Below are 26,199 nucleotides of genomic sequence, written 5' to 3'. Positions count from 1 at the left end.
ATTGCTCATTTTTGAGAGGTGTCTAAGAAAAATTTTTGTTGGATCTTTTCCTAATTTGGAAAAGTGATTAAACATCCAGATGCCATAAAAAACAGAGAGAGGAAAATATTACAAGATAGCTCTCTGAAGCTCAAAAAAATTAGGCACTTTCACACACTGCCACAACAGACATAATAACAGGACTCCTTCTCCCATAGATGAAAAGTCTTGCTTTATGCTTTGAAGCATATGATTAGTCTAAAATACAAGTGTTTATTCCACTTCATTTTAACCTGCCTGCCTTATGAAAGAAAAGGTGAGCGCTACAGTTTAACATGTGGGTGACTTCAACAAGAAGCTTGAGTTCTGTTTGTCTTCTGCTTCTATGAGTCAAAAAACAATCCCTGTCCTAAATTCCCAAATTACTCTTGCTCAGAGTTCTGAACTCCTAATCTGGCAATTAGAACCCTCCTTAAGCAGCCAAGCTGCAAAGCTAGGAGCAGTCTCTACTTAAGCAAACTCAAACCAATGCAGTCAGAACTGGATCACTCCTCTGGTACAGGGACAGCATTCCCACCAGGAACAGGCGTGTGCAATCTCATTTTGCAGTCTCTGTGACTAGAAGGAAGGTTCTGAGCCCATTAAGCCTCAGTAGCCCTGCATCACTTGCAGCCTTTAAGTACAGTGTTAGTGGTTCCTTGTCCTGTGCCAAACTCCTGCAGTTTTCTTCCTAAATAACGTTTCTAATAGGAGAGCACTATTTGAATTCTCAAAAATAACCCACCACCAAGGAACACCCACCCCTAAGCCCCACAACAACTGTACACTGATTTTACTTCCAAAACCACTGTCAAAGAAATTGGCACGAGTTAGATAAAAGATCAAAGCTTCTCACAGAAGGTGACACAACTGCAGCCATGACTCACATTCATTCTGGTTCTGAAAGAAACAGGTTTGACCAAGTGAAGAAGTTGCAGACTCAACATGTAGGGTGTTCTCAATATCCTGCTCCCTGAACGAGCTGCTTATAGTGTCCTTACTCTTGCAAATAGTTTGTCTTGTCCAGATGAAACCATGGCAGTCAAATTGAATTTTCCCAGTGTCTTTTTAAACTTATTTCTCCCTACACTATTCACAGCAGCCACTGCCACGATGGGGTAGGCAGCTGGGGTTGCCCATGCACCCTAAAAGTCAGAATTTCCTCCAGTCTGTTCCTCATTGTACCACTTCTTGATCTCTACTTCCAAATTTTTTCCAGACACTTGAACTAAAATTAACTGCAGCAATGATCTCACCAACACAGATTCGCTCGAGGAGGTGCCCAAAGTTCATGCTTGCTCTATTTTCTGAAGGCTGGAAAGCACCACACTTTGGAAGGCATCTGGTTAGGCAGCCTTCTCTCTGCTCTACCAGGGAATGTCAAGAAATTTAGGACACGTTAAAGATGTGAAAGCACAGTGGAGATCTTTAACAGCAATCAGACTGGAAATACCTGCACACAACACAGAACTACTCAGCAACGCTGCTTTGGTCTGGAGCTAGCACAGAAGCACGCCAGAGATGAAAAACAAACAATCTGAAAACCTTTCTATGCTCCAGAAAATTCACTCAGGAAAGATTTCTTGGTTAAGCAGTGGATTCTCTAGCGTATCACACAGAAATTAATTTTTGAACTTCTCCATAGTATTTTTCCCAGACAGAATAATAAATGCTTCTATCTATTTACACAAAACCTTGTAGGGATTAATCGTGTTTGAGCTCTAACCCACAGCAGGCACGTTTGAAATTACTTACAGCAGATAAATGCCATTATAAACATGTAGCAAACTCATCCCTGCATGGGTCACATTCGAACCCTGTGCCTGTTTGCTTGGCTTCCCCTGGGCTGGAAACCAAGGCTGAGGACAGCACCAGCTAAGTCAACATTCCTCCAGCGAGAATCTCACAGTGCTCTCAAGCTGACACAGGTGACAACAGCTGCAAGACAAACTGAGAGTTTAAATACAGTGGCAAGAGGGAAGATGCACAAGGAAAACACAGGCAATGAGATGACAAAGGTGTCTGAGGGTAGCTGTACCCATACTTTTTTGCCTTTGTCCCACATAAAGAGGCAAAGCTGTTTTTCTCTGAGATGATTGGCATTTGCCAAGGGAAAGTTCCACTAATAGATGCTTCCAGAGAGAGCACAAACCCAGTCAATCCAAAAAAAGTGACCTCAACTGAGTTACAAGTCTGTGTGTGACCACAGCCACAAGCCCAAAGCTTCTCCCCAAAATTATTTCTTGTACCTATGGAATAAGATCAGGAAATTCATCTACTGGCGTGAAAAGGCAGTAGGCACAAAAGACAGGAAAAAATGGGAAAAAAAAATAAACTACCAAAATAAGTGCATTTGTTTTCAAACTTCCATAACAGATGCTCTAAAACAAATAAAAAAATAAAGATGAGTCCATCAGCACACATTTTCTACAGAAGTCCATGCTCCTCTCTTATCATCATCATCCATGGGACTTAAAGTGTTTAAAAAGCAGAAGAGATTTTCTTCTCACTTACACAGTAATATTTTACTGGACCAAACCAGAAATGATACAACTCACAACACTGCTCTGCAGGCTCACTGCGTATTTTTATTTGTGGACCACAAAGCTCTCCCAAGAAGGTACACAAGTCTTGGATTGTTTTGTTTGGCTGCTGTTGTTTTTAGACAATTTAAAGACACTACCAAGCTCCCTCTACTGTTCTGTTTATTCCTGAGATGTCAGTAAAGCACAAGCCCAGGAAAAATGCCTTGTCCTAGACAGGTCTGCATCCTAAAAGAAGAGACAATTTGATTACTAAGATTTATTTCAACATTTTTTTTTTAGTAAATTGAAAAGTGCTATGTTCCAAATTCAATCGTAGTATAGAGAAGATTTTCTTTAATAGTTACTGTAGCATTTAGCACTTCCAAATGAAATATACAAACTAATAGGAAGCAGAAATAATCCTTGCTACAACAAAAAAAAATATAAATAAAATCGATAAACTAATAAACTCCACTAAAAACACTAAACAAAGTAAAAGCATTGTAAATTTCTCCTTCACAGTTCACCACGTTCAGAACAAGCTGGTGCCTTAACCCACTTCCATTAACTTTTATTCTGGATTTCAAATATTGATCTTTCATCATATGCACTCAGATATATATACAAGGGCATCTTCAAGCATCCTCTGAACATCACAGCAAACTCCAGCACTGCAAATAAAGTCAAACTGCAGCTTTTGTGAGAAGCCTGGGCATGGTGCTTGCTCCCAGTGCTCATCCCAACCCAGAGGGCATCCCACCAGTCAGCTCTGAACTAACTTTGAGTCAACAACCTCAGCCTGAGCTTCAGTTCCCTCCCAGGTACCACAGCCAAGATTTTAAACTCTGCATTCAAGGCAGGTCTTGATTTTTTCAGTGCAGGGGTGCTAAACTGAAAATCATCTCTCATTGGTGTTGGGATCCACAAAAGTGCCCAGTTTTCATCATTGCTGAGCAAACTGCAATTTCAGAGACATTCCCAACTCTCTGTAACCTGCAACTGTATTGGCAACCACAAAAGCATCCAAAAATCCCAACCTCCACTCACCCTGGTATCAGTCACTTCTCAGAACAAAGATCTGTGTTTGCAGTTGCATTTTTGCTTAGTGCTCATCCTTCCACATCTCAGCCACAAGCTGATGTCCATGGGGAAAAAAAAAAAAAAATCCTGCACTATTATCATCTTACAAAGAGCCACTGCTTCACTGACACAACATCACCCCATGATTTAGGCTGGGAGACACCTCTGGAGCTCATTTACTCTGACCCTGTGCTCCAAGCAGGAACAGCCTCAAACCTAGCTCAGGTTAATTAGAACCTTGTGCAGTCAAGTTTCAACAATCTTCAAAGACAGAGACCCCACGGCCTTTCTGGTCAAGAGCTGAGATGAAGCAGGTCACAGATTATGCTCCTCTCAAGGATAATTACACTTCCTTATCATCAAGAGCTGGCAAAAGCCCCTGCCATTGCTGACAAAATGATATTTGCTGTGTCAAATAGCATTGGAAGAGTTAGCAGCAACCGCAGCAGCAGCTGTCAATTCCCAATAACAGAGTTTCTGCACTGAAAACTGTTTCTGACAATATTTTTCAAAGCACAACCATTTCCTGAAGTCATCTTGCCAAAACTGACAAAACTCTGGGTATTCAGTCAGAAATACTGCCTCTGTTTCTAGGCATAGAGGTCCATATATTTACTGCTACGCTGTGGTAACAGGTGGATCTAACACAGAATATGTTTTCTGCCTTTAAACCCAGCAGACACATCAAATAATCCATGGAGAAAAAACAATGCTTACAAACAAGTCAGCTAAATGAATGGTCTTTTCCCTTATTTTATTAATGTGATGAATGACTTACTGAATCACTTCTGAACTCTTTTATTGTTTGGGGTTTTTGTTTTAATCAGTTATAGTAACTAGTCGAAGAAAACCTAAACATTCAAAGTCCCCCAGGAGCTTGCAGCCAAGGTAAATATTCCTTTTGCCATTTTTTTTTAATATTTGATGCTTCCCTCCTTGATTGAAAAACAAACCTTTACCTGCTCAGTCAGCTTGGCACTCATTTTCTTATGTTAACCTCAGCAGTTTAGTCTCTAGATAGTATGCAAAAGTCCAAGAGAGGACTTGAATTTTTGATATTGAAACTGGCAGAAAAAACTATACTAAACAGCAAAGCTTGTTTCATATGCACTCAAACACATGTGACAGTCAAAAGAAAGTCAAAAGAAATGCAGGGGAAGAAGCCTTACCCCAGTCCCAAAGTCACTTTGAAAAGTTCCTAAAAGTTTAGACTTGCACCTACAAGTGTAAGCCACAGGTTTTACACTCATTTCAGAGAGTTCTAGTGATTTAAGATCTCAACACACGCAGTGAAACCAGAGCAGTTAATTCTACAGTTCTGATGAATTCCTGTGAGTACAGTTACTTTTTAACTTGACTCATCTTCCATTTCAGCTGTACCCAACAACATTATTTTTCAAACTTCTGTGAACAGACAGGCAAGACATTAAATTCAATAAACAGTATTATCAGTTTTGCTGGGTTCTAAAGTTTCTGCTGATTTTGGAGGCAGCCATAAAAGCAGACTTCAAAGAATATATTCACCTCTTTATTTCAAAATGCCTCCTATGCTAGAAATAGCACCTACTTGCTGTTTTAGTTAATCAAAGAAAGCTTTAGGTATAAATAGAAACACAAGTGAACTGCAGGGAAATACTGAGCTGGCATTACTTAAGTATGCACCTAAAAACTCTGTATAAAAACTATAAGCAAATCTACATGTCAGATTTTTTCCCCCATATAGCACTACCAGGCAGCGTGATATCATTACATTAACAAGCCTTCTTAAGGCAGATGGAGCCTATGCCAGCAAAAGTCTTTTCCCTGAATAGCTGAAACTGAGGAGTTGGTATTTGCAGCAGCTCTTCTGGGAAGTGGCACAGGTTCACATCAGCTCATATCTCACTGTAAAGCAGTCCTACAATTGACACATTTTCAGTTTGATGAGACTTGCCCTATGGCTGCACGACTGCAAAAGTTATGGTAAGAGAGGGAAGACTTCATGACCACAGGAAAATGAATCTGTGGCACTGACAACTTTTATATTTCCGAGCCAATCTCAGCCAAGATGAACCAATCCTGGCAAAGCGCTCCAAAGGTACCATGAAAACACGAGCAAATAAAAAAAGCCCTGAACACTTCTCTGCTTGGAGTGAGCCGTGAACTTTGAGCTTGGCAAACCCACATCCACTCTGTGGAATTCTCTGTCTGCAGCTGGGATTGCTCAGCCTGGAGAAGGCAAGGCTTAGGTGTCACCTAATTGTGGCCGTCCAGCACATGAAGGGAGCCTACAGGAAAGATGGAGAGGGATTATTCCTAAGGGTCTGGAGGGACTTCAAACTGACAGAGAGGAGGTTTAGGTTGGATATTAGGAAGGAATTCTTCCCTGTGAGGTTGGTGAGGCCCTGGCTGGCTGCCCCATCTCTGGAGGTGTCCAAGGCCAGGTCGGATGGGGCCCTGAGGAACCCGGGATAGTGCAAGGTGTCCCTGCCATGGATGATCTTTAAGGTCCCCCCAACCCAAGCCATTCTACAGCACAAAATTGTACAGCACAGCCTGAAGAAGATCCACTGTCATCTTTCCCCTATTCTGCTTACATACTTGATACTGTCAGCACTTAAAGCAGCCTCAATCCACCACTGCTCCCAGCCTGCTCAAAAATTACACATCAAACAGTGGCAGACAGCAAATGCTGCTTTGACAAATGCAGCCTTTGACATCGCTTCTAAGTTATGTCACATTCCTTGTCCTCTTTCCTGTATTCCAATTTCTTCAGCTCTTACAAAGAGTTCTGCAAGAATCAGGTCCTAAGAGTTTTTTGAAGAGAACGAAAATTAGAAAGCTGCACCACAATAATTTTTTATGTGGACATGCCACTACACTAGATTAGGTGCAAGTAATTATGTGAGCTAAAAAACTTGCACAGAAAACAAAAACTATTTTTAGGTAAAAATAGATTTCAAGTGGCATTGTTGTATGCAGAAGAATTTTAAAGTTACTGCATAGATAGCTGTTGTAGTCCCTGTAGAGTGGACTCCATTTTCCATTTAGACTTGCTTCTGGAAGACTGGAGATTTTTCTTTTTTTTTTTTTTTTTTTCAAAGTTCTCTTCGTGCTTTTGCTGTCAGCAACCTGGCTTAAAAAGCTGAAGGCAGTGCCAAGATACTGGTTGCTGACTTCTCTGCCAAACAATTCTTCTATTGTTTCTCAGGATTTAAACTGACTTCTTTTTGGATAAAGGAGTAGTCACAAATCAGTCCAAATTAAGGAGCCTGAAAATTGGGAAAGCATGGCAAGATCTTTATCAGCATTTGGAAACTCACTCAGCTATTCTTCAATTTTGTTATTTCCTTATTCTCTCTTCAGAAATGGATAACCATGCAAAAAAAAAAAAAAAAAAAAAAAAAAAAAAAGCTCCACCAAATGCCTTAAAAAGCTTTGCAGAATACCTGGTAGGATTTCATTCAGGCAGTGTTGGTAGAAGCTTCACAACCTAATTTCTGGTGATGAACAACTTAAACTAACAACCTTGATTTAAGAAGTGTTCATTTCCCATATTCTTGTTACTCACTTCTCCCTTGTTTACTAGATCACATGAGAACCCAGGTTTCCAGTGCTATTTGATAACTTATTCTTGATCTTGCTCCCCTCAGCCCAAATGAGAAATCATTAAAAGCACATGAATCCCACAGCAGGAATCCAGCTGGTGGTACACTAAGCAGCTTTCACCAGCTAAATTCTCTTTACAGCATTTTCTTCATATTTTAAAGATATTCCAGTAGCACATCCAGCAAATTTAGGAATTGATTTCCATCCTTTGAGAGTTTACAAGTCTATCCCCATAAATGCAGTTTAACAGCAAAACCCATCATTTGTGTCAGACCAGTAATGTGTATTTCCACTCTCCCAAACATCTAAAAAAGGAACAACTCCACAGGTTTTCTGTTTTATTTGACAACATGAGATAATACTGAGCCCAAAACACCAAGCCTTTCACAGAACCTTCTAACAGAGAGTTCTTGTCCTCCAAACGCTTTTGGAGATGTGTGTATACAACCTACAGTGATTTACTATTAGCAATACTAAGGTAAGTAGTTGGCTTTCAGATTTTATGAATATGCAACTCTATATTCTGACATTATTGTCTGAGAAAAACAGAAATTCATGATCAGAGTTGATCAGCAGTGAGATCCATATGCAACAAAGCTTCTGGATTCATTACTCAAATTCAGAGTTTCACTAGTTAAAAGGAAAAAAAAACCACAAACCCGTAACTTTAGAGAAAAATGTTGTCTAAATTATGATTAAACCTCTACTACATTTGTATCCCACTTGTTATGTTTTCCAAAGAATTTATTTCTTGAAAGAATAACATAGAAAAGGTAGTTACTTCCTAATAATTCCAGTACTGATCTGAAGCACTGAGTTGAAGAAAAATCATTCTTCAAAGTCCACGTGCTTTGATAGAACAGATCTTTTGGGAAGAATGCAGAAAGAAAGAGATTTTCTTTTCAAGTAAGTAAACATTTCATCATTTAGACTGTTGTAAGCATCTTACTCTACCCTCCCCGAGCTTGTATCATTCTAAATTAATCTCTTACTATCTCTAAAATGATCTCCTAGGATTTCTGAAAGCAGGTACAAGTTTAATACTTCAAATCCATTTATAATCTGAAAAACAATTCAGCTTTCCAATCTCTTTGCCAGGTTCCAACTTACTCACCCAAACCCCCTTTGTGCAGAAAGTCAATTACACCAGTCTGAATCAATACTCAGCCAGCATCCAGCGATTTCATAACTTTTATGTTTCTCTCATTAAGTCCCTGTGCAGGGTAAAGCTTCAGTAGGAAGATCAGTAAGATTTTCATGTTTACATAGTTTATTTTCAAAACAAGCTAGAGCCAAAACCTCACTATAAGCAAACTATTAAGTCTTCCCATGCAGCCCTGCTTTGTGCACACACAGCACCCATCAAAGCTTTAGTGATAAGATACCAGCCAGAGATACCCTGCAAGAGCTTCTCTAAGTACCTGCAGCACCATAATTAAAACAACATTCCTCTCATTGACTCCTGGCTAATTAATATGTATACCCTGGTGATGGATGCTGCTCTCCAGAGCTGCTGAAGCAGGTTGGAGCCACACAGCAGGGCTGGGATCAGCAAAAACCACCTGGGACAGGTGGGCTGCACAGGGATGCCCTGTTTTGGCCATTGCAAGATTCAGAAGCGGGCTACCAAAAGAAGGAGTGAGCACAGGATTCCATGACTGCACGTGCAAACACTTTCCACACGTTTTCAGCCACTTCCCTGAATGACAGGAGTTTCTTTCAGACTTTTGGAATATCAGCCACAAGGGCCAGCTCTTCTTGATCTGTGATTCCTCCTGGTAGTTCTCTTATTGGAATATACAGCAAATCTGTTCTTCACTTGCCTTTCTACCATTTCTAACTTTGAAGATTTGCACTCTCCACATCAGTGGAGTATTACCTCAGTGAGGTATTCCAGGCATTCCCCAAATGAAGCTCTTCCATCTTTGAGCACCCCTGTGTCTCCAGTTCTATGATATCATTTTCCTGTTAAACCAGTACTGCTTTAGAATAGAACTATGCTCCTATTCTAGACATGCTGAACTGGAACAATATTATTTCAGATGTCAAGCCTTTAAAAATTCCACTTTTCCAGCTGCAATTTGATTTTAAGAAGTCTGTTTTCCCTGCACTGTGGATGAAGGCCACAGCTTCTGCTTCTTCTCCTAAATGGGAGTGATAAAATATAATCCAAATATCAATAGATGACATTTTTTCCCTATCCTGAGGGCATGCAATTCTGTCAATTCATAAGCTTAGCATCACAAAGATATCAATCGAATTTGAGCAAGTAGTGCTGCCTTTCAAGTAGGAGAAGGAAATCTTGTTAAAAAGAGCCAGAAATCCTTGCATGAAAAGGTCAGTGAAAAGCAGTAGCGTTGTGACAAAAAAGAGCACACCTAAAAATCAAAAAGAATTATCTCCTTTTTACTTTCCAAATGAAATTATTAAAAAGCCCCACTCTCCTAAGCAGCTTAAGACTCTCTAAGCACTAGAAATACCAATAAGGCAACAAATTGATACAGCTGCATGTAAAGTTTTTTTTTTTAATACATGCAGTTTCCTCGCTCAAACCACAAGAACATCCATTCAAGAAGCAACATTTGCTCCAAGTTTATTTTAGTAAAGTGGAAATAAAAGATTCAATTAAGATACTGGCTCAAAAGGAGACATAAAGAGGGGAAAAAAAACCCCAAACAACCAACTTATCCAACTTTGGAAAGTCATCAATGAAATTTAGGAGCTGGTGGCTCCATAAGCTGAAGTGATAAAATAGCATCTATTACCTGCAGATTGCCTTTGTAGAGGTTCAAATCACATCAGGGAACACAAGGAAAGAAAAAGAGGCAAGCTGTTATTTAACTCCAAGTTAAATTTTAATTTTTGTTCCTGCTTCACAAAAATCTGTACCACAATTCACAAGAGTTGGGGATATATTTGAAAATCTTTGAAAGTCTGAAAGAACATGGAGCTTGTACTCTGTGTTACTGCTGAATTCAGTATTCACCTTGACACATTTAAAGTGAGAGGGCAGTTTTCTTCCTAGTTATCTTAAATAAGAAACAGATTGTTATAATTTTTTTTAATTTATTATTTAAAGAAACCAGTGGTAAAATCTGCAAAGAAAGGGATTTCAATGTTCAAGTCAGTACTGAAAGAATGAACACTACATGTCAGCTAAAACCAGAAAAACCTTGAACCAATATTAGCACTAGACAGATGTGCTTTTTTTGGTTATTATTTTAATTTCGAGAAGTCCCTCTCCCCAGGAAAATTAAAAAAAATAAAATCAATTAAGCAGTCAAAATGAGCAAGTATATAGAGGAAGAAACATTTAGCAAAATAAGTTCTCTATAGAATTACACATCTCATAATATTTTTTTTGAATGCTGACTACCTATACAGGATAACCAAGAAAATATTTTAATTGGCCTCTAACTTCATATTCTTCCACCTATTAATCTTGCACCACAAAGAAAACCTTTAATCTGTTTTTGTGGCAAAACGATCTCCGACAAGCAGATGGTTAATTTGGGTTAGATTAAAAAAAAAAATTCTTTAAAAGGGAGAGCTGAGCCATGTAAAATATTTAACATGAACCACTTCAGCTGCCTCAAAACAGGTTACAAAGATACATAAACTCTTGATGAATTCACACTATTCAGTTCATCTTCTGCCAAGACAGGTCATATCTTGAAAACATTGCTGTTCTCCTCAGCTTAAAGGAAGCAGCTCCTGTATGTAAATTCCTGCCCTAATTTCATGTAGGGTGTTCATCACTCTCTCCTCAGCTGCCAGGACTGCACATCAATCCTGCTCCTGAGCATTTGGAGAAACAATCCCCCTTGTAAATATTTTCTTTCCTCCATTAAAAGTTTTATTTTGAAGAAATGTGTCCATTCAGAGGGATGCTGCCTCTTCCCACAGAGCTCCCTATTTACTGCTGTAACTCACAAAACATTTACATCCCTACAGCTGCTGATGCACATCAGCTCTTATTCTGTACCATTATCTTCTTTTGGGACTGGCACCTCCTCAGCTTTACATGAGTCAGTTTTCCCCAAATTATTACCCTGGCCATTACCACACCACCAGGTGAATCATAAAGTAGAAGCACTGGAAGAGGAGTACAGCAAATTACTGAAAACAAAATCCTGGCTTCAAAGACCATTCCACACACAATATTTATATACTCTTCTTTACTACGCCTTGAGCAAGTAAATATATATATATATATATAGATATAAATTTGTTAAAGATCCAAGTATAGCTTACAAACTAGCAATGGTCTTATATAATTTTTGGTGGTCAAAAGAATCACCGAAACAGCAATCAGAAACAGCTCAAAGCAATGTCACCAGAGAACTTTAGAACTAACATTTCCACGGTATTTTGTGCAGCACAAAACATGGTCTAAAGAGCATGAAAATCTGAGATGCTTTGAAAAGTGAACAAACACGAGCAGTGGTTTTGTACGCAAATTAAAAAAAAAGTATTTAAAAAAACATAGTAAACCCAAGTTGCTAAATTGTGGAAATGTATTATGAAATTACATTCTTCTCCATTCCCACCTCTTTCATTTGAGTGCTGAGTGCTAAGAATGTACCATTATGTGGAATTTAGTCAAGCAATTTTTTTTTGTTTTACCATTTCAATACATAACTTGGAAAGCAACCAGTGAAATAGCACAATTTATCTCTAAAAATAAGACCAGAGATTTTAGTGGCTCTTGATTATGTTTTCCTTCCAAGGATCCTTTGCAGAAAAGTACAAGTTTCACTTTAGAGCCCTGATAATTAGTGCCTGTGGGAATAAAGCAAATTATTTTTTCCACAGCAACATAATTTCCTGTAACTTTAATTTTTACATGATTATATTCCAGTGGTTGCTCAGACATAAGATTTTACTGTCTACGGTGTGATCGGGATTTGAAACAATTATCTGTGTTCAGTTTAATCTCCTCCCATCTAAAAAAAAAGTTAAGATTTATAGTTATTAAAAAACTGTGTATGAAGATAAAGAGTATTTGCCAATAAGCTCCACATAATTTTAGGGATGCTAACGAATTTTGGATTCGGTGATTTAAGATGACAAAATCTAACAGATGCCACTTGTAAGTGAACCTGGAGTAGAGGTGCTGCAGCCGCCTTCCCGCGGGTGAGAACTTACTCCCAAAACTCAGAATCCACCTTCACCGACGGGGAAAAGCTTCATCCACAGAAAAGGGGTGCAGAGAAATTGCTGAAACACAGATGTCAGAGCTGCCAGGGCTTTGCAGAGAGGCAGCACTTACAGAGGTGATGCTCCAAAGCCATCCCCAGGTGGGCTCGGGGGCACGCTGAGGAAACCACTGTTCTCAGAGTGGTTCGCTTCTCACTCAGCAGTGGGAAGAAACAGTGTCTTACAGGGCACAGAGCTGTGCAAAAGACAGCAGATGCAACCACCCTTTCCCACTGAAATGAAAAACAAGTATCAGCACTTTTTCCCCAGTTTTAATGATGCACGGGGATGCTATGTTTAATCATCACACCTCATGAGGAGGAATTATTAAGCACTTCAAAAAAAGGCTTCTAAAAAAGACCAGTGTTCTTCTTGATTGAAAAAAAGAAACCCAAACAAACCCTACATTCCCTTGCAGACAGCTCAGCCAACAATATTGGATCTTTCCCAAAATAAATGCTGGGGTTACAGAGTTGGACTGGGAAAATCGGCGATGCCACAATGAGCTCCATGGACATTGTGCCCTTCACTCAGGCAGCTCCAGAACCACACCAGAGCCAATCCACATGGTGCAGTGAGGCACTTATTGGTGTTCACAACACCCTCATTCCCCGACTTCAGAAATTCAACAGCACCGCTGCAAAGTGCTGTCAAAAACAAACGAGCTCGTCACATGCCAGACCTCTTGCAACCCTGCTGATGAAATCCCCATCATTTTCAAATGGACTTTGGGAATTACTGTCACATCATTACACAAACAACAACAAAAAAACCCACACATACATTCTTTTATTAAGTAACAAAATAGCTTTTCATTTTATTTAAAAAAATAGAACTGATAGATGAGCTGTTCCTACTCCTTCCCAGCCAATAGTCTGATTTTATACTTGAGTATTTTAAGCAATGGCCTACCAGCACACAGGTGCTTATGCTTTTCATTTTTAGAGAGAAATGTTGATCTCCCAAGTAAATTACTTCTAGTAAAAAATGCTGTCCAATGGCACAAAACTAAGTATTAATAAAGCTAGATAGTTTTACACTCCATAATACATTCATCTTTGCTTCAGAATGAGTATTTCATAATGTATTCATTTGAACTTAACATTACTTTGCTTACATGACAGCTACTGATGCTTTTCATTTTAAAATCTGTTTTATTCTCTGTTCAGCACTGTAGTTTTTCATCAATACCTCTAACAGTTATTTGCAATACCCACTTTAATCCACTGAGAAAATCAAAGTGTAGCATTCAATAACCAAATATTCCTTCATCTGAGCATCATGAAGCCTCCCAGACAAAACCATGGAACTTCACCAGGAACATAACAGAAACACTGTGAAGCAGTAGGGACTTATCTAACGACCACAACACTATTTATCTCCTCACAAAAATAAAACAGCTTTGATTTTTAAAGAAAGCAAACATTCCCTGACCACAGGTCGGATTTTTCTGTTGTCATTTCACAGGGACATTACCATGACACCTTAAGAGACCTGGAGAAAGAAATGGTCTTGCCACGGTGTGGCCAACAGAAAATACCAAAGAACAACTCAACTCCTGGCTTGTCTATGAACATTCAGAGGTTATTTTCTTCTAATTTCATCAATTAGATTCTTCCCCAAACCAACAGCAGCCAGTCTTTCACAGACAACAGTCTGGAAGACAAATAAAGTGTTTTCATCTACTGACAGCAGCCCTGCACAGCAAAACCCCCTCGAGTTCAGCTGTTAATCTTTACTTCCCCTCCTTGTAAAACCAGAAGTTCTGGTCCCTAGCAGCACACAGATGCCAGCAATTCAAACTGTCACAAGAGCATCACTGACCTGAAGGGATCACAGGGAGCAACTCTCCCTCAACAGAACGACCAGCAGGTTGTCTGAAGCACAGGAGAACGTCATAAGCAGCAATTTGGTTTTGCTGTGCCATGTGAGTTTACCCCTGCCCATTCTTTTTCAGGGACAAAGGGAGGAGTGAAGGGAAACACAGAGGAATGGATGGGCTGAAGATTTTATTTGCTATTTACAGCACATTCGTTGAATGTTTAAGTGTCACAGTATTAAATATGTTGCAGGTGAGCATGCACACACATTCACCTCTTCCTCAGTTTTAGAAATAAACCAAGTAACCTAATCCATCAGTTTACAGAGAGAGGTTTCTGAACATATCTCTTAATTACCACAGTTCTAGTGAGTAGTCTCTAGTGCACACTCTTTCACGTTAGGGGAAAAAAAGAAAGCTTAAAGTAAAAAAAAAAAAAAAAAATAGAAAATCTGTAAAGCTTAATACATAATTCAGAGTCTTGACTTTTCAACATTTAGCAGTGTATCCTGAGCAGGTTTTAATTTTGACTGAATAGCAGAAAATCCTGCTGGGTTCATTTCAGGCTGCAGGCATTTGATACTGCATTGACCTCACAGTATTTACATTCCCCTTAGGAAAATCTGGCATGCAGTCCAACTGGGGAAGATCATGTCTAACACTACTTGAGCTACCAGTGCTAGAAGCAAGCAGAGTAACAGTGAAAACAGTAGGGTGAACAATAAGGGCATGTATACAGAAATAAGATAAAAAGGAAGAGAAAGAGAAGGTCAAACAGCAGAAGAGAAGGACTGAAGAGACAAAGAGTTAGAGACAGTTGTTTTTCTGATATAAATAAATCCCTATTCTTTTTTTCCAAACCAGTGGTGCAGAGAGGCTTTTAGACTACTAAAAAACCAAATTACTTCAGCTCAAGGAAAATAAACTGATCAGAACACTTGAAATATTTGTCTCTGATCAAAACAAATTAACAGCTGCCAACTGCAGCTTTGTCTGCATTGCGTTTGATTTTTTGTTGTGGTTGAAGTATCGATGTCAAACTCGGACAGAAAAAAAATCCCAAACCATAAAACCCTCCATAAGCTCTGCTTTTGACCATTCCTAATAGAGACACTTGGTGAACCCAGCTGTTAAATCAAATCCAAAAATCTATTCACTACCATTCATTACAATTCAGGTCCCCACTGCTGCAAAGAAATTAGGTAGGAATACAAGAGCCAATTTTCCACAAATTCTACTCCAATTTTCCTTAGACCCATCTTCAAACGAGTGGAACATTTTGTTTGTTCGTTACAGATTCACTCTGCCAGCAACATGATCTCCTGTATACCAGGCCTGGTGAAAGTTTATGAGACACACAGGTTCTGAAACATTGCCAGATTCATTTCTTCACCTCCTTGAAAAAATAAATAAAAGCTTTAAGTTACCAGAACGTCTTTTAAAACCCTGTTTACAATTGCACAAGGCAGTTTTTCAAGGAAAATAATAAAAGAACTCTTATCTAAGCTAATGATTGCAAAACTTGACAAAAATGAGAGTACCTTCAATCCTCATTAAAAGTTTGAGAAGTCTCTGTCTGCACTAAGGACTTAAAAACAGCATCACTAAAAGTCAGAAAGAAAAAAACAACTCCATTACCGAGCAAAAGACTTCCTCCCCTTCTTCTTTAAGGCCTGATAATTCCAACTCCTCGGCCTGATGCAATCATTGCTTAAATCATCGAGGGCTGTGAAACACAGCAAATCCCACTTAGAGCCTAATAGGACATCACCACTTTAATCAACAGACTGCTTCCTACTTCTGTCTCGCTTCTTTTGCAGCAACTAAACAGCAAGATTTTCAAGGAACTTACATATCTGAACTCAAAAGTGTTTTGAGGCAGCAAGCACCCAAACAAAAGATTCTAATGAACAGGATAAAACGCTGGCGTTTGAATTGGTGAATTTGATAGCACTTTTTGTTGTTTTGAACCACAAAATGAGCAATCAGAGGCACCAGAAATCCCGAATTTCTTGTTAGACAGGTTTGGCACTCTCACCTGGAGCTGGATGAAAACCACAGAGTGAGCTCAACTCTGAAGCACATTGCAAAGTGTGTAGCTCAGAATGCAAGAATAAGGAGCACTTCAGGAAAAGGTTCAGATTTTTATTATATTTTGAAAGCGAAGCAAAATGCAAATACTCCAGGTAAGAAATTTGGGAGTGGGTGGTCTGCAGAACAGGCAAAAAGAACAATGTGCTCTGTATATGTATGTAAGAAATAAACACCAGTGGTAACAGGAAGACCAAAAGGATAACCTTTCATTAAATTTACATTTAAGCAGATATCACTTTACCATACTACTAGGCATCACTCATCTAAGTAATTCTAAAATGTCACCTTTTATGCTGTTTACTGTGTTCTGTGCAATATATTCAGCTAGCAAATTAGGCAAATTTAATGGTTTTGTTGTCAGTTTATCTGCTCTTAAGAACAAAAAACTTTCCTTAAACCCTCCTCTTTGTGGCAATCACTACAGAGAAAGTTTAAACCTGGGACACTTTTAAATTCAGTTTACAGGAAAAAAACCTTTCATTTAGTTACTGAATTGTCAGACAGACAGGAGTTGCAGATAAAGAAATACAAGGCTCAGTACAGAGGAAATAAAACACCTTTGGCAGCAGTGTTGGCACAACTCACACCCTGCTTCCTTCCAGCCTCATCCCCACAGCACTTCAAGGCACGGCTGATGAAGAGACCTTGCAGATAGCAGGGCTGTCAGCTCATTTTTACCTGGAGCTGAGCAAAAGCAGGAGCACAGGCAGGAGCCAAGGCTGCAGGGATCAGGACTTTCTGCTGCAGTGCCCAGGGCTGGGTGTGGAACCAGGCTAAGAAACCCCAACCCAGTGCTTTTTACAGACCACAAACCCCAAACACATAGCCCGAGACCCCCGTTGCTGAGTGTAACCATTTAGGCTCCCAAACCCTTCAAATTCACAGAATCCACAGAATGACTAGGCTGGAAATCATCGAGTCCAACCCAGCCCCAACACCTCAACTGAACCCTGGCACCCAGTGCCACATCCAGGCTTTGTTAAACACACCCAGGGATGGTGACTCCACCACCTCCCTGGGCAGAACATTCCAGAACTTTATCACTCTTTCTGTAAAAAAACTTTTTCCTAATATCCAGCCTGTATTTCCCTTGGTGCAGCTTGAGGCTGTGTCCTCTGGTTCTGTCAGTTCCTGGAGAAAGAGCCCAGCCCCACCTGGCCACAGCCACGTTTCAGGGAGTTGAAAGGTGTAAGTCATACAATGAGGTCACCCCTGAGTCTCCTCCAGGCTGAGCACCCCCAGCTCCCTCAGTGGTTCCTCACAGGGTTTGTGTTCCCAGCCCCTCTCCAGCCTCGTTGCCTCCTCTGGACGTGCTCAGGTGTCTCAAAATCCTTCCCAAGCTGAGGGGCCAGAGCTGGGCACAGCACTGGAGGTGTGCCCTCAGCAGTGCCAAAAGTCAAATTATTTTAACTCTGCTGATACAACAAAGAAGATGGATCAATCAGCAGAAGCTGAAATGTTATTAATTAAGAAAGGAAAAAAAAAGGTATTATCTGTGTGCTTTAACAACTGAAAATATTTCAGTGTTTCAGACCAGGTAAGCAACTGATACCCACATTGATACCCACATCAAGGAGAGAATATTTGAGTTTGTACCACAAGAGAGATTTCAGATGAGAACAGATGATATGAATATCTAATGAGGTTTAACTTGCATCATTCTTCTGATTAAAATTCATCATTAAAATGAACACTTGCTCTTTCGACATTGATTGCCAAACATGTATTCTTGTTTGCAACTTTCTTTTTCAACCTTTGCATCAAACCTCACAAAAGATTTCAACCAGAGAGTTTTATATTCATCTAGAGGATTTTCCTTGCTCATCAAAAAAATACAAAAGCAACCCTACAAAATGGTGTGAACAACATCTAAAATCCACAACAAAACTCTCCCCCTCACAATCTCAGCCACGAGGAAACCAAGTTCCCCTTTTAGGCATTCAAGTAAATCAGATTAAAAGGTTTTCTTCTTCACTGTAAGCATTTGAGAGCACCATGTCTTCATTCTTGTTGCTCACAAAATTTTATTTCAAAGAGGGATTTCTGTCCTTTTTATAAGCCAAGTTCATTGAAAAAATTTAAAGATTATACATCACATGTTTTTACTCATCTCAAAAACAGATTCTCAAAAATGATAAATGTTACGGATGTTGGTCAGCAGCTGCATAATCTGAAGGATTTAATAAAAAAATAGGGAATTAAAAAAAAAATCCCAAATGACAGAATTTTGCTAGTAGTACAGCTCAGAACAAAATCCAAAGCTGTATTTTTGCAGGATTTGTGCAATTACAGTATCCTGCTTATTCAGTGAGTAGTAAAGATGATAAAAGCTTCCAGGAAACACTGGAATGGAAAGATGGCATTTGAAATTGCAACTTCCACCAGGCATTCTGCTTTCAAACACCTTTTCTTACTAGGACCTCCCTTGCCTGGTCTGACACACTGAAACATTTCCAGTTAATAAAGCACAAAATTTGTTTTTAAAGCACTTGTTTCTACTAAACATGATTTACAATTGATTCTGGAAGAAGAAAAAGCACGGAGCTGATTTTAAAGGTCAGGTTGCTTGGCAATATACCTTTCCTTACCAATAATTGCTCTTTCTAAATCACAGTGGAGAAAGCCACGAAGAACTAAGTTTGTGGAGCCTCCTGAATATGCAAGAGCCTTTTTAATTGTTTATATAAAGCTTCAAGACAATCATGGGTCACACAGGCATTCAAAATACTGCTCAAAAGCCTTTTTCCCCCCACCCCATAGATTTCAAACAAGTATTCAAGTTTCATAGGTCTGGAGCAGAAAGATGCAACTTCACAACCAACCATACAACCAGACCTTCCTGTCCTAGCCAGCACTGGCAAGCAGAGTTTCACTGGAGTGCCTCTGCTGTCAAATTCCCATCCCCAAATTTCTACTTCTGATGGTGGCTACTACTCGTGCAGCTTCCTCCCCCTTCAACATCACTGTCAGAGAACCCCCCCCCTTCAACCAAAATGCAGGAGAACTGAAATCATGGTTATCTCACACATCCCAAAGCAAGAAGGCGAGGGAGGAGGGAGAGAGAGGAGGGGAAAGAGTTTAAATTTAGGTATTTACTTACTGAAACTCAGAAAAGAACACACATCCAGGCACCACGCTGGCAGAAATCCCAGCAGTCAGGGCTGTGGAGCTTTGCTTCCAGCAAGGATTTCTTTGCCTGAAGCTCCACAAGAGCCTTCTCCCCCCTCTCACAGGAGCAAACTGAGGAGTGCTCTGCACTGCCAGCCCCAGTGTATCTCAGGTTTAATGCAAGGGTAATTCATTAGAATAAGAGCTGGGGTAACACAAACATGTGCAGGAAAAACAGGCTTGGCGCAACACCACAACAGACACCAGGTTTGATCAGCACAACAAAACTCTGTCAGACCACAGGGAATCAAAAAAAAAAAAAAAAAAGAAAGTGGGTGCAACTCCTTTAAAGCAAAAGCAGCACATAAAAGGCACCAAGTGAAATTTGGACCTGTGAAAGTTGTAACAAATAGAGGTGTATTGCATAACAATAGAGGTGAGGTGTTTTTGGAAGTGTCCCTCAGTTCCAGGTGCTGCAGGATATGGGTACCAAGATGGGGAAAAGAAAAGGAACCTGTGCAGCACCCAGACAAAACAGAAAGGTGAAATACTGATATGCACCCCAAAATCATTCTTAAGAAGGCCCATCAATGCAAAGGGGGGAGGGTTTGGGGGAAAAAAAATGTACCACTGTATTTATTAAACATTGCAGCGACCACCTACATGAAAGTTTTGATTGATGAGCATTTCCTTTGCTTTTTGCCATCCTTCACATAAAAATGAAAGACCATGTAAGAATTCACTTCACTGCAGTAGAGCATATCCACTTTATCTGCTACTAATCACCAAAAGAGACCAAAGCTAGGGAAAAGATCTTTCCACTTCAAAAGCAAGGTTCTAAATCTACTAATTTGGTCACAAATATCAAAGAAGTCTCTTCAATATCTTTCTTTCGAGTGTCTTCAATATCTTTCTCATGGACTTCAGTATTTCATGTAACTACTTACGTATAGGTATTTTTGTGTTTTTAAATGATTATTCATTTTCAAGTCTTTCTCAGTGAAACTGAAGCATTTAAGGTATTGCCCAATTTAGAAACACACTTCAGGAAAGAGACAGCTCAAAATACCAACCACAGACGTCACAGGCAGAAAGAGCCTTTAGAAGCACAGCAATTCCTAACATTCACATTTGATATTCCACCTCCCAGACTAACTTTGAAACAGACTCCTAAGCCAGGGATAATGGGCCCTTCCAGACCTGCACACGAGTCAGACAACTTGTTTTTGCAGGGTGAACTTTTGCCACCCTTCCCTCTGGGAGCAATCCCATTAAGTTTGCTCCTAGGAAATCAGCTCCCACTCCTCTTCCTGACTGCTCCTCTCTGCCTGCTTGTGTCTCCACTCCTCCTGCAACTGCTCCCACCCTTTTAGCCTTCTCCTGCAGTCCAGCACTACCTACAGCCCTGTCCTTCCACATCCAACCCATCAGAAGCTGCTTTTTGGATGCAGTCCTACCTCTCCTCTGACCCACACCCATTTCTTCCTGTGCCTAAAATCCTTCCACCTCCACACCCAGCTTCAGCTCTGCGGTATTTTTGGTTCTTGGAATATTTCAGTGGAAGAAAGAAGCAAATGTTGAAACAGATAATAAATGTGCAGGCATTCCCAAAAAAAAAAAGTTCTCCTCATCTGAGCAGCTTTGCTCACTCCAAAAGGCACAGGGCAGCTTCTAGCTGAGTCCCAGTTCACCCAATACACTCTTATTTGACCTATAGGTCTCACAATGTGAGAAAAATAATTAAGTTTATTCTTCATTTTAGTAAAATAAAGGCTAGAGGTAACAAGAAAAGAACTAAATTTCCAGGAGGAAGACTGAGATTCTTAGTCTTGGAGAAAAATGGTTTCATTTGTTCGTATTTTTCTCAAATTCAGTTTTTTCCTTTCAAGAAAGTGCTTTTCTGCAAACACCACTGGCTGTTCTTTGATTTTTCTGGAGAAAGTCTCAGCTGAATGAGAAAGGATCTTTAGAATGCACATAAAAGACAAAGGTTCAAACGAAAGCTGAATTCTCAATGAGCACAGGTTTATTTTAGTAAACAACAGAAACTCGGAGCTGAATGAGATCTTATCCCTTTTAATCGCTTAATAAATTTCTCTTGCCTTCCCAATTTTCAAGCTACATGTCTACAATAAACAAACCTGCACTGATAAAAGGTCTCTACAAAAGCACACAAAACCTCTATTTGATGCAACAGTGAACTCACCTCGGCTTTGGCCAGGGTTTGCCAATGCCTTGATTCAGCCAGCAACAGGAAAAAACTGTTCTGATGAGCACAGAAAAAAGGTAAACTTCAAGAGAAAACCCCAAAAATGAAACTTCAATCCTCTTAATTCTTTGAGGTTTTTAAGAACTTTTGCAGTCAGCTTTTGTACTGCCCCAAAAGTGTCAGTCCTACAGCAAAGTTAAGAAAAATCAAATTCTAACATCCATACAGCTTACTTAATAGTACTTCTGTAGAAACCAACCTAGGCAGAGTGATGTAAAATTCCACAAATATCACCTTTGGATTGATTTTTAGAACAACCTTATTTGGCAAATTAGTGATTTAAATAATATAAACTCTTGTTTGAAAAGCAAAAAGCAATACAAAAAATTGAACATCTCTTTAGAACTACTGCAATGAGAACCAAAAATGCAAGAGAAGTAAGCAAATGCCTGAGTTTAGATCATTGGGTCATTTTAACCAATGAGAAGGGTTTCTTAAACACATGCATAAATGCACACACACGCATTTATGTAATTTTATGGTCCTCAAACCCAGTGCTTTGGTGCCTTAAGATTATGAAGTCAGCAAAAAGTCCTAAAAACATCAAGCTGGCAATTCTCAATGACCTTACCAGGTGAGGAGTCTGAGGCCCGTGACCAGGTGTATTTTCTCTACTGAGAAGTATCATAATGGGATTTTCCTGTGGGGTCCTTTTCCTTAGGCACTTATAAATAACATAAATAACTTAAGCTTCCCATACTACTGTCCAGCTGAGATGTGTTTTGGGGATAAAGCCCTTAACTTTTCAGAGCTCACGAGTGCACAATCCACTCAGCACAAGTAACCAGTCCAGTGAAGGACCCTAAGCAGGACAAAAGAAAAATAGCAAGTTTTCTGCACCACAATTTTTAAGCCTCGGGAGCTTTGCTTCACAATACGGAAGATTCAATACTTAACTGAAAATAACAAATGTTATAAATGAATGTTATCAGTTCTACAGTGAAGGGCCCTGTATTCTGCGTAAAAGTTTAGTTATTTCAGCAAAGTTTACTGCTAGAGTTCCCACCGAGTGCCAATGAAGGGCTGTCTGTGCACAGGTCTGATATAAAATAAACAAACCAGACTCCCTGACCCTGAAAGAGACAAAACCCCTAAACTCTCCTGAGAACACACACAAGGTAGCAAGGCACTGCACATTTTTTAACTCCAAATAGCAAACAACGCCTTTTGTCATTTGGGTTTACCAGACGTGAGGAGGATTTGGGGAAATGATTCTGTCATTAGCAAATATTCTACTGCTCAAAAAAACCCCAGAAAAAAGAGCATGCCAAAAAGGTCAAAGTCCTAGCTAGCATCAACTTACTAAGACAACCCTACACCAAAAGAAAACCACAGTATGCAATGGGAACAACTCCTTATCTGTCCCTGTTTTAGTGTATCTTTCCACTTTAAAACTAGAACAAATTCAATGCCACGGGAGAGGAAAAAAAATGTGTAAAATAAGTCACCGTTTGGTATTTACTTATTCTGAAACCGAGTGCACACATCCCAAGAAAAATACAGTGTCCTTTAAAAAGAATCACATTTCAGTGCAGCCTCTGTACTGAGTCACTTGTTTGAAATGCCAGTGCAAGGAATGTTAAGATTTAGCTGACGATTATCTCCTCAACATTATCCCAATTTGATTATACAGTGTTTACTACATCAAAGCCAAAAAAAAGCACAGTAATAGATTCAGCAACACACCCACTTGGAACACTGAAGACCTATTATTAAAGAACCAGAAGAATAATTTTCAAAAGGTTTTTATTTTCAAACACAGTCTAGCATAAGATCTTACCATAAAGGAAGGTTGTTAAACATTTCTATTCAACCCACATATTTGAAGCTGTGCCTCAGAAGTTAAGTCAAATTATTTATGTGATCAGGAAACTTGACTGCCCTTCTTGTCCAACTCTGACTGGACACAGGAATGCAACAGACAGGTTTCACTGGCTGAAGCACCAAAAGCATGACATCAACATTCATTTCCTTGTAACTTTGTAACTCATATGGAACATAAAACAATATGTTTATTTCAGACCTAACCACAAACAAGCTTTCAATATTTATAGTTTTGACATGGTTTTATTACACTGTAATTGACAAAACAAACGCTAATATTCAGCAAATCAGTAAACACAAATGAGCCAGGTTATGGTTAAAAATCCACACGTGGGGGTGTTTGCATGGCAGAAGGTCACAACAGCCTGTGCTGTTTGCCCCTCATGCAGAAGCCCCACAGTAATTAAAATTCAGACAACCAGAATTATTATAATCAACACATCACCCCGAGTTACACTGCCTAGGATTAGAAGACAGTGATTATAACGCTGTCACCCTGTCTACGTTAGCTCTCACATCCTCTCTAGCACCAGCAGGGCTGAATGTGAGACTGCTTTAAAAGGAGAAGCTATCACTGGGCAGGAATTCAAATTCAGCCTGAGACACTACACAACAAACCAGTATTTAGCTGAGGATGCCAAACTGGTCAGACCACGTGAACCTTTCAGCAGGCCTGACAGCACCATCCCTGCTATCCTCCTACATCTGCCAAATCCCAGAGAAGTGTTTGTGCAACGTGTTTTCAAAGACAGCACAACTTTCAGACACAAACTGAGCTATTTGGTGCTGGCTATCAGCAAAACAAACAACTTTCAGACACAAACTGAGCTATTTGGTGCTGGCTATCAGCAAAACAATCAGCTCCATGCACATCCTCACAGTTATGGTAACACCTGGAACACAACATCTTGGAAGGACAAGGGTACACAAACAACCCAGCACACAGTCCAGAAGAGCTCTACAACAGCTGTTCACATACTTGTTTACTCCAGGAAAACTCAAGTTGCTATTTTTCAATTACTACAGCTGGCCAACACACTGTTCATAGGCTTATTCTGCAAGAAAAGGTTCCATCTCGAAGTCTAGAAGAATTTTTTTTGTATACACACACAAACACAGCTTTCTTTAATTCTCACTTGTCTTCATTTAACAGTCTGCACAGAACTCCAGAGGTAAAATTCTCAGTGGATCCCTGTCCTCAGTCTGGTGTATTTCTTGTCAATTGCTACTCAACACTCCTGCAATGTAAATTGCAAGAAGGCAGAACATAACAGAAAAACAAACATGTTGCTTATCAATAAACAATCTGCCCTCCTAGACAGCACAGCATGTATTCTGGTCAGATTTTTGGGAGCATTATGCTTCAATATATGTTTTTAAATTTTGCTTAGGACAAAAATCAAACACACTCATATAAAATAAACCACGAAACACACATAAAACATCCACCTCACACTGTCCACAATGCATCTTACACAGAGCAGCAGCCTTGTGCTCAACACTGCAGCAGCACAGAAAAAACCTACCTGCAGCCTACAAATTCTATCTGTAACCTTCACTCATAAAAGTTATCACACCAATGACGCTTTTAGTTTAATGACAGCAAACCAAACACACAGTGCAGTGAGCAAAAACTCCTGAATGGACTGAGAAAAGCCTGTGAATTGTTAAACAGAAGAAAAAGAAGCATATTGACCCAATATACATAGGTGCCACTTAAAAATTTTCCAGGTAAGGATGGTCTAACTATCTGGAGAGGAAAAGCCTGTAAGAAGTTTGTACAGATCCAACCAATACATGCTCTGGACTTGTACACAAAAGCTTGATTTTCATGTCTCTCATCCAAAAAGACAATACACACAGCAAGGCTACCACAGTGAACGTGCTCCTCAAAACATACTAAAACCAGAAAAAAAAAATGGAAATCAATGCTAGAAGCAGAAGCAAGAGGTCTGCAAAGAAAATGGCCAAATTAAACCTTCAGTGTGGCTTTAAACCATGTAATTAGAGAACAGGGCTGAAATCAAGGCTCTTCTCCCAGTGATGAAGTAAGATCTTGCCCTTGTGAAAGCATTTATGGCACAAGAGGGTACACACACAAATGTCAAGCAAACAGACAAATTCAAGGTTTTCTTGGCTTGCAAGGACATTTGTTGCTAGATGGTTACATTTACAGCAGAAACTGCATTTGAATCTGCATCCTCACACAAGTTCAATTAACACAAAAAGTCAAGAAATTTTTTTAGCTGTGCAGAATTCAGTAAACAAAGGACCAGATACCCTAAGACAAATTGAAATGCTCCTTTTGGATTTCTAGCACAACACGGAAGTTCAGTATGGAAAGCATTCAGAATTACAGCGACATTTAGACAAACTAATTGAAAATTATAGTATTGTGACAAACATTCAACTTACTTTACATAATATCTTGCACCTTCAAAAGTATAGGCTTCCTCCCAACCTGTGGGTAAGTCTGGAAAACAAGCAGCAAAACATTCCAATTACCTTTTGAAATGAGAAATGATGCTGGTCTGCTCCCTAACACTAAGGTAGTTAAAATACTGTGTCTGATTCCTCATGTCGAAACCTTTAGTCCCAGAAAGAAGGATTTCAGAATTGACTCACAAGACTGCCTAAGTGGGAGCTCTGTAAGCCAAGAGAAGCTGCACACCTGA

At 39.6% G+C, this 26,199-nt stretch overlaps 1 protein-coding gene across 7 annotated transcripts in view; it reads right to left on the bottom strand.

Annotated features, from left to right (window-relative positions):
* PLEKHA5 (pleckstrin homology domain containing A5) overlaps window positions 1–26,199 on the bottom strand; it is a 165,278-nt gene that overhangs the window by 136,104 nt on the left and 2,975 nt on the right. For 6 of the 7 annotated variants that reach the window (XM_053942711.1, XM_053942717.1, XM_053942712.1 and 3 more), the window contains exon 3: window positions 25,940–25,997. In XM_053942711.1, the coding sequence (XP_053798686.1) occupies window positions 25,940–25,997 (58 nt within the window). Of the gene's footprint in view, window positions 1–23,429; window positions 24,763–25,939; window positions 25,998–26,199 lie in introns of those variants that run through there. The other variant, XM_053942716.1, reaches the window with a different exon arrangement.

This window comes from Vidua chalybeata, chromosome 5 (genome assembly GCF_026979565.1).
Source record: "Vidua chalybeata isolate OUT-0048 chromosome 5, bVidCha1 merged haplotype, whole genome shotgun sequence".
Taxonomy (NCBI): Eukaryota; Metazoa; Chordata; class Aves; order Passeriformes; family Viduidae; genus Vidua; species Vidua chalybeata.
This window is presented reverse-complemented; position numbering and strand designations above follow the sequence as displayed.